Below are 13,442 nucleotides of genomic sequence, written 5' to 3'. Positions count from 1 at the left end.
ATCTTTCCTCTCTCCCCCAGGGCAGTAGAGGAGATCCCCTGACGTGTAAAGTGGAGGATTTCTGGGTCCTGGCAGGAGTGGTGAGCTGGGAATCAAACTGCATCGGAACCAATGAGCCTGGGGTATTTACAAACATCAGTTTCTACAAGTCTTGGATTGAGAAGTCAGCCATCTCGCATGCTGACCTCAGGCCGGACTTCTCCGGGCTCTTCCCTGTTGTGCTTCTGCCTCTCATTTTCCCAAGGCTACCCTAACTGGATGAGGTCAGTATGGCCAAGGTGAAGTGGCAATTAAGAATGACGGAGAAAGTGGAAATTCTAGAAGTTGAGGATTTTGAGGAGAGATTCCGAAGCTTCAGCAAGACAGATGCAGTTCTGCTACCTCTGGGTGCAGTCCCCAGGAGCCCAGTCTGCTTGCTGCCTTGTCTCCTGTAGGTCAACCTGGGAAGCAAGGTCACCGGCATGAATAAAGTTTGGTTGGTTCTAACTATTACTTTTCATATTCATTTTTTTTAATGAAATTTCCCCAGGGCCTGGGGAAATACAGAAGCAAAGAACTTTAGGGCTGAAAGGGATCTGGAAATCACCTGACCCAACCAATTCCTCACATTCTAAAGAAGTACCTAGGGTACAGAGAGGTTAACTAGTTTGCCCTTGGCTGAAGTCAACATGAAAACCACCCAGTCCGGGACTAGACTGGGTTCTGAAGAAAAAGCAGGGACTCAGAAGATTAGAAGGTTTCAGTTGAAGCAGGCCAGGCAAAAGGAGCCTAGGGCAGTGTATTGGCTATCTACTGCTGTATAACAAATTACCCTAAAACATAACGGCTGAAGACAGCAAATGTTTGCTATCTCTCGGTGTCTGTGGGTCAGTAATCAGGGAGGGCCTAGCCAGGTAGTTCTGGCTCAGGGTCTTTCAAGAGGCTGCTGCTGTAAACTGTAGTCACCTCCAAGCTCAAATGGAAAGGACCTGCTTCAAGCTCACTCACACGGGTGCTCTGCAGGGCTGCCTCAGGGCAGCTGGCTTCACCTAGGGTGAATGATACAAGATAAAGCAAGAGAGAATACCCCAAACGGAAACTATAGTCTCTCTATAACTAATCTCAAAACTGACATCTCATTACTTCTATCGTATTCTATTCTTCAGAAGTGAGCTGATAAGAATCACTGAGGACATCTCAAAGGCTGCATTCTGTAAGGGCAATAAGGGAAGGGTCTGGATTAAGGAGCTGGGAGGCGAAAACTGACTGTTTAGTGGTCACAGATTAAGGAGAGGCATGGGGGTGGGTTTAAATTGAGGTTTTCAGGGAGAATGCCTTCGAGTCTCCTGTTCACCCCACCCACTAAGAGCACTTCATGGTCGTGCTCAGAGGTGCACTGGGGTTATGGAAGGTGTTTATTAGAGAGATATCCAACTTGCAATATCCTGTGACCAGAGAGGGGTCCAAGAACATGTCTCATATAAGAAATGTATGGCTGCTTTATCCCCATCCTTTTCCTGGGCCTGTGGTATACGTATACAAAGAGTAGTTAGGAACATGGGATCTGATGCTGGCCAGCAGTGAGTTAATTTATGGATTTCATAAGATACTGATTAAAATAATACAGGATGCTCTGTATTACTCAACAAATAATAGTGAAAAATGATTAGAAGGAGTTTGGGCAAGATGGTGGAATGAACAGCAGCAAAATGATCATCCCTTGCTCAAACTTCATTAAATACCAATAAAATCACTGTTTGAGAATGAAAATTTTCATTAATAACTGCAAAGATAAGATAATTACATAAAAATAAGGAAATTAAATCTGGGCCCTTAAAAAGCTTTCTGCACATACAAAGAAAATAGTAAGAACTTTGAAAAAAATTAATTTTCCAAATGCAAAAATTATACAAAGTATAAGCAGTATTCAAAGATTGATTACAATTTATTCTCAAAGGAACACTGTTCATGTTAACAAGATCTTCTCAGAATTTTTTTTAGATGACAACACTACAGAATTGGAAGCAAGGCATAATTGACACTGTGCGAATGCTTCGGCAAAAGAAGAGATAAACCTATTAAACATGTGAGATGCTAAATAAGTAAAAAACGATAAAAGAATGTGAGCGAAGAGGATGGATCTAGATACTAAAGCCAAGAAATCCAACAAAGAGATAACAGCAGGTTTTAGAATCATAAAATAAAATAGTTGGAAGGTACCTTACAAGTTATTTGATACAACTCTCAGCTCAAGGCACGTTTGCTTGTTTCACAGACACGATGGATGATCTTACACTTCTTAATATCATAGAACTGGAAAACTAACTAACTAACTAACTAACTAACTAACTTTTGGTAATGGAGGAAAGGGAACTATTTTCACTACATGGCACTGTCCCACCACTTGCCCACCAGAATCCTCTAAAACTGAAACTTAACAAGTAAAATATATGCAAAATGGGTGAGATGGAAGGAGATCGTTTTCTGTAGAAAGGATGCCCAAAATTTCAGTAAATACAGGTCTTATGTGTTTTAGGAGGAAGCTAAACTTGGAGATTTGGGTATGATCTCAAAGCAGCACACCAGGAACAAGATCATACCTGAGAATGCTTAAGCATCATCAACAGTATTGGGCACTAAACTGAAGAAAAACGTCATTAGGAAAGGGAATGGTCAGCATGGAATCTAAGAAAGCAAAAGCCAGACAACTCTGTGTTCATCAGACCCTAGGCTGTAAAGGAAGAGAGACTCTTGAGTCTGATGAATATAAACTTTGTATTTATTTAGAAAAACATGCTCTGTTATGGAGAAGCACTGTTTCACCCAGTTTTTGTGAAGAAGGGATATTTCCTCCTAGCGAGTGAAATGCTTGTGGAGATTTGCCACTTCCACTTGTTCTGATCCGAAGACTCGTCAAACCACCACCCACCTACTAATTTGGTTTCCCTACTCAATATCGAGAAGGTGTACCCTGGTTAGGAAAAATGCAAATTCCAAATGATAAAAATGAATAGTCCTCTTTGCAAATCAACATTCTGGTTCATATACAAGTCTCTTAAATTTTAGTGAGTCAGTCTCTTGAATTTGATCTCTTCTAGGTGCTCTGACAAGAACTTCAGAAGCTAAAAAGCTAAGGGTCCAGAGCCTAGATTGAGATGACTTCAGCCTAGTCATGCTGCCTGCCAAAGTGGATTCTCTGAGGGTCATGCCATCTTTATCTTACCTCTAACTATGGCAGGAACTTGTATTTACTTATGCCTTCTATCAGTTACTATACGGGCCACTTAAAAATCATCTTATTTTGTCCTAACAACTCAAGAAGGCATTATTTATTCCACTTTTACAAATGAAAACACACACACAAAACCAACTGAGGATCAGAGAGGTTAAGCAACTTGCCTAAGATCACACAGCTAATATCTGATTAAACAGATTTACCCTGGACTGTCTGACTCAAAAGATTTGGCTCTTTCCACTATACCAAATTACCTCCATTCACTGTTAGAAAGCTCTAATAAAGATCTTCCTTATACAATGCCAAAATAACATCTGCCCTTTGGTTCTAGTTATTTGTACCTCTTATTATACTCCAGTCTCCATCTGTAATTATTTGAGTGCACACAGCTTTACTTCTTCTGAATAAATAAGAAGAACCTTGAGAAGAGAACTGCTGTCCTAGTCATCTTCTTGCTCTTCTAACAGCATCTATTAGAGTGTTGCAAACAGAAAGTATCGAATCTTATTTTCTAAATAACAAAATGAGAGCAATAGACTGTAGAAGGCTAGCTGTCAAAACGGAAAGGAAGAATTCATTTGGTATAAGTGAATAAACATACATTTTATTTTAGTGATCAAAAGAACAGGACCAACTCTTGCCGAGGGGAACTAATTAAAGGGCAGTAGGGCCCAAGGCAAGCAGGATGCAGTTCCGAGCAGGATCAGTCCCTGTGGAGAAGGGGAGTGCAGGGGAGGGAAACCATAGACTGGACAACGAGGTGGAGAGCGACAGGAGGAAGAAGGCCATCTCTCAAAGGCTGTCCAGGCCTTGACCCTGACATAACGGAGGCCAGGTATACGGACTAGTTCTAGGACATACTGGTTAGTGGAACCACAGCTGGACTAAAAGTTTCCTGTCCAAGTTCAAGAACGAAGACCAAACTGGATCTTTTAATAGAGGGCATAGGTGTCTGTTGCTGCTACACTTGTGCTAGAGAAATCAATTATGCTTTCCTTTTTAATGTTTTTTTATTGTGGTAAAAGTCACATAATAGAAAATATACTATTTTAACCATATTTAACTGTAGAGTTCAGTGGCACTAAGTACATTCACGTTGTTGTGCAACTCTCTCCATCATCCATCTCCCGAATTTTTCACCTTCCTCAACTGAAACTCTGTCCCCATTAAACACTAACTCCCCATTCCCCCTCCCCACCCCTGGCATCTACCAGTGTACTTCCTTTTTTTTTTCTTTTTTTTTTTTTGCAGTACACGGGCCTCTCACTGTTGTGGCCTCTCCCGTTGCAGAGCACAGGCTCCAGACGCGCAGGCTCAGCGGCCATGGCTCACGGGCCCAGACGGTCTGTGGCATGTGGGATCTTCCCGGACCAGGACACGAACCCATGTCCCCTGCATCGGCAGGCGGACTCTCAACCACTGCACCTCCAGGGAAGCCCTACCAGTGTACTTTCTGACTCCATGAATTTGACTAGACTATTCTAGGTACCTCGTGTAAGTGGAATCAAACAGTGAGAAATTAGTTATTCTTTAGGAGAATTTTATAAAGAGATTTACTCATTTTATAAAGAGATTTATTCATTTTATTCATTTTCATTTATTCATTTTCAGATCAATATAATAGATTGATCTGATGGATTGAATTAGAAAAGAGACAATGGAATCCATTTGCCCTTCCTGGAACTACAGATAAAAAGCTACAAAATTGGGGGACGTCCCCAGTGGTCCAGCGGTTAAGATGCCACTGCAGGGGGCGCAGGTTTGATCCCTGGCTTGCAGGAACTAAGATCCTGCAGGTCGCAAGCTGCGGCCAAAAAAACAAAACAAAAAACAAAAAAAAATCTACAAGACTTGCAATTCTACTGTTGTCCCTGTTTTATTCTCAGGGTGCTCAAGAGAAGACTGCACCCTGAAGTGGCATCCTTACTCTACAGCAGTGGTTCTCAACCAAGGGTGATTCTGCTCCCCACCCCAACCCCAGGGGACACTTGACAATGTCTGAAGACATTTTTGGTTGTCACCACTAGGGATGGGTGGTACTCCTGGCATCCAGCAGGTTAAGGCCAGAGATGTGCTTAACGTCCCCCAATGCACAGGACAGCGCCCCACAAGAAAGAATCATCTGGCCCCAAACGTCAACAGTGCTAAGGCTGAGAAATCCTGGTCTACAGGCACCATTCACATCAATCTAAGCCATCACCAAGATGACCTGTTTGCCCAGAATTAAGTTAGTACTTAAAACTAGGATATTTGTTCAACAAAAACAATAATAAAAACAGCGGCTACTATTTATTATAATTTTGTGCTTAAATAGCCTAAACGCAAGCTAAGTACTTGCCCTCTATCTCATTTAATTCCTACCAAAATCTTGTGAGGTATTATTATTATTCCCATTTTGCTGAGATGAAAAGGTTGTAACTAGGCAACAGCCACACGGCAAGCAATAAAGCTCTTACCAACACCACCACATGGCCACTTCCCAAACCAACAGTTATTGTGTACGGTAGAGGTATTTAAAGATAATGTTAATGATAACAGGGTAATGATCTGGGAACAGAGACTCTAGGACCTCGAGACAGGGCATGAAGAGAAGGCAGAAAGCGATAAGGGCTGCCTTCAGGAAAATCTCTAGAGTGGATATCAAGCACCTGCTCCCTCACTTCCAACTCCTTGGTACTTCCTTACCTTAGAAGAAGCAAGGGAGCATTAAAATGGAAGACCCGACGCATTTCTTGATTGCTAAACCAACAATAATGAAATATTTGCAGAGGAGTAATGGAGGTAATAGATAAAGGTAAGTAAATACAGGTAAATAGATAAGGAAGTCAAAATTCAATGTTACATCTGCAAAGACACTTCTGAGATCATCAGCTGATTCCAGTGCCTTCATGGTACAACGGGAAAACACAGGCCTTAGTGGAAAGGTGACTTGCCTAAGGTCATGCAGTCTTCCCCATAAAAATGACAGCATAGCTCTGTGGGCTGAAAACCAAAGACGATTTCTCCAATATGATAGAAGAGTTTAGCTTCGATTTAGAAAGGACTCACAGGTTCCAACTGTCTCTTTAAAAATGGACATTTTCTTACATAACTCAATATCATTATTATACCCATCAAGATTAACAATACTTCCTTCATAATATCTAAGACCCAGTTAATTATCAAATTTCCTTGCTTGTATCAAAATGTCTTCTTAGAGTTGATTTGCTAAATCAGGATCCAAACAGAGGCCACACACACTTATGACTCTTATGTTTCTTTTCACCTAGAGGAGTTTCCCTCCCTTTGTACCCTCATACCGTTGACTTGTTACAGAAACCAGTGTTAGTTGTTTTATAAAATGTCCCACATTCTGGATGTGACTGTTAACCTCCTTGGCCTTGTAATTTAACTTATTCCTTCATCCCTTGTATTTGCTATAAGTGGAAGTAGCTTTAGAGATTCAGGTTTCACTTTTTTGACAAGAAAACTTCATTGCATATTCCTTCACATTACGTCACATCGGGAGGCTCATGTCTGCCTTATCTCACTTATCACGATGTTAAGATTGAACAGATCATTCAAATAGTAACAGCCTGAGCTGTTTCATCTAAAACTTTCAACTACTGATAATCATCCCCTGGATCAATTATCTCATAAAGAGCTGTAAGTATTGCTTTCAAATTCTATCACTCCAACCAGTAAGAATTTATCACCTGAAATTCTTCCCTCATCAACTAAGCCCGTTTTGTTACCCTGAACTACAGTTTGGACAGGAAAAGCAAGATAGCTATTTAATTCTTTCCTTTTATTTCCAATTTTAATAGTAAGGAGCTCATGTCTTAGTTACAATAAAGTTTATTTCCAACTAAATTAGAACCAAAAATATATTTTCACAAAACATTTAAGCAAAAGGGAAAAAAGATTGTGTGAATGACCCAATTAATATGTCAAGAGTTTTCAGCGACTGCAGATTTGTCCAGGGATATAAAAATGTCCAAAGGTCTAGGACAACCACAGGACCCTCAGAGGGAAAGGAGTGTCTGGTCAAATTTTGTTCGTTTGGTAAATCAACAGAAAGACCTGTTCAGACTTTTAGTAACTTTGCAAAAAGATGAACTTTACTCCAAACATGACTTGAAGGCAAATCTCAAATTGAGGTCTGACTCTTAAAAGCTATATTTAAGTGAGTTGACTAAATAGTTAAAATTGCCTGTGAATACAATAAATTAATTGGAATACCAATTGTGATATGAATAAGGAATGTTTTCTCTGATTAAATGAACAGGACAAAATTGCAGGTGCAATATTAATTTCAGAAAAAAATTAAGGTGAGAAGTACCTAGAGGGTCATCATATAATGATAAAAAGCGCAGTGAGTGGTGGACACATAACCAGAATGAATGGATAAACCACACACACACAAAACACAGGATGCCTAAAACAAAAACCATTAAAAATGTATGGAGGAGGGCTTCCCTGGTGGTGCAGTGGTTGAGTCTGCCTGCCGATGCAGGGGACACGGGATCGTGCTCCAGTCCGGGAAGATCCCACATGCCGCAGAGCGGCTGGGCACGTGAGCCATGGCCGCTGAGCCTGCGCATCCAGAGCCTGTGCTCCGCAACGGGAGAGACCACAACAGTGAGAGGCCCGCGTACCGCAAAAAAAAAAAAAAAATGTATAGAGGAGATAACATAAATATAATAGTAGTAGATTTTCACCTCCACCAAGCAGTCACAAATGAAGACAACTAAATCTGAAAAAGACAGTTGTGGCAGTCAGTAAAGAAGGAGATGGAAAATTAATTTTTTTTGAAGCGTTCACTTCTAAAATCTGAAAAAATGTATTGAGAGGTAAACACCTTACTGTACTGAGATACAGCAAATGTGGCATCTGCTCTACCACAACAGTCCCTGCAGCTTAGCTGGCCATGTTCCTTCATCCTCATCATGCACAAGGGCACTTACTGCAAAGACACTTAGTCCACAGCCATGTACCTAAGGGCTGGTAAGAAAAGATCACCTGTTCAAATTCTGCGGAATTTGAACTGAAAGTAAGGAAAAACTTGGGTAGTTTATAGTGGGATAGAATGAAAAGACATGGAAAGTGCTGGGCCATCCTGACGGCAGAGGACCAGAGTGAGGATGCCGAACTGCTGCTCTGAGCTCTCGAGCCATCATGGATCCAGAGCCCCCTGCCAGCTCCAGTCTCCCACCCTGGTCTCCAGTCTGTCCTAGGATAGCTCCAGATGTCCTTGCTACTCTGTTCTCCTTACTGTTCCTCAGAAATCTGTATTGGTTTGTTACGGCTGCCATAACACAGTAACACAGACTGGGGGCGGGGCGGGGGGGGGCCCTTAAACAACAGAAATGTGTTTTCTCACAGTTCCAGAGGTGAGAAGTCTGAGATCAAGGTGTCAGCACGGTTGGTTCCTCCAGAGGGACGGGAGGTAAAGATCTGTTCTAGGCTTTCGTGGCTTGTAGTTGGCTGTCTTTTCCCTCTGTATGTGTCCAAACTTCCTCTTCTTGTAAGGAAATCAGTCATACTGGATTAAGGCCTGCTCTAATGACCTCATTTTACCTTAATTACCTCTTTAGAGACACTATCTCTAAGTACGATCACACTCTAAGGTACTGGGGGTTAGAACCGCAACACATAAATCTGGGGCAGGGGGAGACACGTTGCAGCCCATGACAATATCTTTAAAATAATCTCTCTCTGTTTAAGCTAGTTTCATTGAATTTCTGTTGCTTATAACTGAATAACACTTACCAAAACAGCTATATTTTCTGGTCTTACTTTTTTACAATTATTCATGTGTTTCTGTCAAATTTGCCCAAATTTTAAGCTGCAAGAGAGCAATAACATGCTTTAATACTTTCCTGAATTCTGCCTCCACAGACCTACTACCCTACAGACTACGGGTACAGAAAACAAAAAAGGCGCAGAAAAGAATTCTGTAGCAGATGCTGTGCTACATGGCCCAGAGCCCCCTTCAAGACTGAAGCTTTCACTTTCCTAGCAACCAGGAGTGTCGGCTGCAGACAGTTCGAAGCCAAGTCCAATTCCAGGAACTGCTGCCAGAGCCACCTCACCCAAGGTAATGCCCCCTCCCCTGCAGGTAACCTGCACCCAGTCATTCCGAAGTCCAAGGGCTCAGACTTCTAGTCTCAGTTCAGGGCATCTTTGAAGGGCCACCCCAGCTCCAGAGCAACCTTGGGGAATGCCTGAGGCCCCTGCTGCAGGTGCATTACATCAACTCTCCCTCTGCCCAATCCTGCTTCCATCCCCCCTCGAGGTGTTGATCCTAAGACCACTCCCCAACAAACTTCTTGCACACAAATCTCTGTCTTAGAGTCTGTTTCTCAGAAAAACTGACTTGCAGTACAGTCTATGGCTAATGCTGTAAATGAAGATGAAGACAAAAAAATTTAGAAAAAATTAGCCAGGTACTAGGTTAATCTCCTCTTTTTCATTTCCAGCTTCTGAAGAATCCTGCCCATATTCCACTTCCTTGCTAGAGACAGGGTTCCATTCCTTTCTGTAGCCTCCAACCTGCCCTGGAGGCAGAAGCCTTAGACACCCTGCTCTCCCTGGACAGCAGGGGGCACCTCGAGCCCCAGCTCCTCCCCCTGGGTCCTGTAGCTGCATTTCTCAAGTCTGGTCCCTTCAGCGCCTGGCCAGGGTGAGGGCCAAAGGAGAGGAGGGGGCGAAGCCGAGGATCCAGCTAGGAGGAAACGCTGGTCCTGCCCCTCTCCTCTGGCTGCTCCCCAGCTGCCCTCGCCCTGGGAGCCTGAGTCCAGAAAGCAGGAGGTGCTGACTCTTGAGGACAGAAACATGGGCCCTGCGGGCTGTGTCTTCCTGCTGCCCCTTCTGCTGGGTGAGCCCCTGAGGCTGGGGGTGGAGTGGCGACGAGGAGGCAGAGGTTTTTGGGCTCAAGAAGTTACCATATAGAGTAACAGGACACTTCACCCACGGGAGGTGACTTCTGAATGGTGTGGCCTGTGAAAGTCCTGAGGGGACCCTGTGTGCCAGGCCCCAAGCAGTCCAAGGCTCATGGATATAGAAGTAAACACAAAGATCCCCGCCCTTGGGGGGCTTACAGTCAATGCACATATCAAATATGTAAATTATAAGGCAGGTTAGAAAGCAATAAATACTGTGACCGGAGAGGGGTGTCTAAGGTACAGGGACACTGTCATTTTAAATAGGGTGGTCAAGGAAGGTTTCACTAAGAAGAAGCTATTTGAGCAAAGACTTGAAGGAGACGAGTGATTTAGCTAAGAGGATTGGGGGAAAGAGCATTTCAGGCAGAGGGAAATGGAAGTACAAACGCCAGTCAATGATTTCAGGAATAAGCTTGTTCATTTATTTTTCTGGCCCACAGTGATTTAAAAGCTGGGTAGGCTGAGAGCAGCAAAAAGATAACAGGTAGCAAAAAAGAAAGATATACAAATACTGCAAAATGCTAGTTCAGTTCAAGAAAACATGACAAAAGTAAATAGCTTATAAACCTCAAAATCATCTGAAGGCATTAATGTTTTTATAACCTCACATGCTTGATACTCCTGATGGCAGCCATGAATCACCAAGTAGAAGTTAAATTATGTTCCATGTATGCTGCTAAAAAAGTTAGGTAAGTATGTAATTATCAAGATTACCACTAATGGGTAGATATTTATAAAAATTTGGCCTTTAGGGCTTCCCTGGTGGCGCAGTGGTTGAGAGTCTGCCTGCCGATGCAGGGGACACAGGTTCGTGCCCCGGTCCGGGAAGATCCCACATGCCACGGAGCGGCTGGGCCTGTGAGCCATGGCTGCTGAGCCTGCGCGTCCAGAGCCTGTGCTCCGCAACGGGAGAGGCCACAACAGTGAGAGGCCTACGTACCGCAAAAAAAAAAAAAAAAATTTGGCCTTTAACACCAATCTGAGAAATTTAAGTAGGTAGAAAGCCTCTCTATTCAGTGAATCTGGATATAAGAGGTGTTGTTATATATTTGATACGGTGTATTTGTTTTAGGGTCTTGCCTATCCTTTTCTTTCCAAAGGAAATCTCTGCAGTCAGGTGAGTGGTCTCCCCTTGGGCCCAAGACTGCTGGGTTTGGAACTGGAAGAGGATGGAGTATGGAGGCTCAGGAGTACTCGGGTCCCAGGAATGGATGGGAGTTTGGAGATGATAAGATGGGGATCAGAAGAACAGCACAACCGGATTCCCATGTTTCTCTCTTTCCTCTTTCTCTAGCGTGCGGATGACCTGTACACTCGAGCCGTATTGTGCGTGGTGAGCACTGACCTTGGCAGGTCAGCCCGCAATTGGGCGAGTCCCACGTCTGTGGAGGTTCCCTCATCGGTGACAGGTGGATACTGACAGCAGCACACTGCCTACACAGGTGATCCTAGCTGGCGCCTAGCACACAGAGAGGTTCTCGATAAATATCTGAATGAACCCATGAATGAACCAACAGACTAAGGAAAGTGCCAAGATTAACAGGCAGAAGGAAACCTAGGTCATCTTGGACTAGGGACGGGGCATAGAGGTAGGAAAAAAAATGATGAAAATAGTCACTATATTAGAAACTTTGCTTACTTTTCACCACATCACTTCCTAAACACCAGTCAGGGAATTTTGTCTTAAGCTGCTTTGGGTCACAAACACAGTCTCTGAGAGAAGTAAGGTACCATGTGGTGAGTAAGCTGTAGAGAGAGGCACACATAAAACTGATGTCTCCAGCCAACAGCTAATGAAGACGTGACAGACCCTCCTGAGTCGGGCCTTGAGATGACACTGCAGTCCGCCCTGAGTGCAGCCTGGTCAGAGGCACCCAGATCCTGATTCACAGAAACTGTGAAATGTTTGCTGTTCTAAGCCTCTAAGCTTTGTGGTAACTTGTTGTGCCACAGGAGATGACATATATACAGAAATCAAAATGACAGGACTCTTCAATAACAAACAACGCTCAAAGAAAAGAGAGTAATAACTTCAAAATGCTGAGAGAATTCCAACTTAGAATTCTGCTCATATTTACAAATGATCAATCAAGTGTGGGACAGAAATAAGACATTTTCAAATATACAAAGCATAAAAAATATTACCCCTCATGCACATTTTCTCAGGGAGCCATAGGAGAATGCGCTTCACCAAAATAAAGGGTGGGGTGGGGACAGGAAAACATGGGATCCAGAAAAAACAGAACACAACACAGAAGAAATCCCTCAAGAAAATCATAAAGAAAAGTACCAAGGCTGCAGTTAGAGGGCAGAGGTCTTAAAAAAAAAAAAAGACTTCCCTGGTGACACAGTGGTTAAGAGTCCGCCTGCCAATGCAGGGGACACGGGTTCGAGCCCTGGTCCAGGAAGATCCCACATGCCGCAGAACAACTAAGCCCACGCATCACAACTACTAAGCCTGCGCTCTAGAGCCCGCGAGTCACAACTACTGAGTCTGTGTGCCACAACTACTGAAGCCTACACGCCTAGAGCCCGAGCTCTGCAACAAAAGAAGCCACTGCAATAAGAAGCCTGCGCACCACAATGAAGAGTAGCCCCCGCTCACTGCAACTAGAGAAAGCCCGTGCACAGCAAGGAAGACCCAACACAGCCAAAAAAAATAATTAATTTTAAGGAAAAAGGATAGTATTGATAAAAAGCCTAACAGGTATCAACATATTGAGAGATTTACACTTCTGGCAGACAGTTTGGGGAACAAATAATGAGTCAGTGATAGGTACACAGAAAACTAAAAAAACAAGTGAGACCACATTATTAATTCCAGGAGAAGCAAAAAGTTTTATAAGAAATCGCATTAGGGTACTCAATATGGCCTCATAGTGAATAACGTTTTCACAGTCACAAGAACATAACATACTAAATACTGATCTAACAAAAAGTCATATTAGATGAGGAGGATGGTGAAAAGGAAGTGGGGAGTTGGCAGTAATTGGTGGGTCAATCCTCACCTTCTACAGGAGGAATACAATATTCTAAAACTGAAAGAAAAATATTAATGGCAATATATAGGGTTTCTTGAAAACACTAGGGAAAATGCTAAAAGAAAGAGCTAAGAGGGTTTCCCTGGTGGCGCAGTGGTTGAGAGTCCGCCTGCCGATGCAGGGGACACGAGTTCGTGCCCCGGTCTGGGAAGATCCCACATGCCGCGGAGCGGCTGGGCCCGTGAGCCATGGCCGCTGAGCCTGCGCGTCCGGAGCCTGTGCTCCGCAACGGGAGAGGCCACAACAGTGAGAGGCCCGTGT

General features: G+C 43.3%; 1 protein-coding gene across 1 annotated transcript in view; it reads left to right on the top strand.

Annotated features, from left to right (window-relative positions):
* Positions 1–269: 269 nt before the first annotated feature.
* The window catches only part of LOC103082048 (serine protease 48), a 22,039-nt gene continuing 8,866 nt past the window's right edge, over positions 270–13,442 (top strand). Inside the window, 5 exon segments of the mRNA XM_007458325.1 lie at positions 270–387; positions 9,216–9,293; positions 9,867–10,073; positions 11,241–11,257; positions 11,494–11,582. Of these exon segments, the coding sequence (XP_007458387.1) occupies positions 270–387; positions 9,216–9,293; positions 9,867–10,073; positions 11,241–11,257; positions 11,494–11,582 (509 nt within the window).

Source organism: Lipotes vexillifer, unplaced genomic scaffold (genome assembly GCF_000442215.2).
Source record: "Lipotes vexillifer unplaced genomic scaffold, Lipotes_vexillifer_v1.1 scaffold1433, whole genome shotgun sequence".
NCBI lineage: Eukaryota > Metazoa > Chordata > Mammalia > Artiodactyla > Lipotidae > Lipotes > Lipotes vexillifer.
This window is presented reverse-complemented; position numbering and strand designations above follow the sequence as displayed.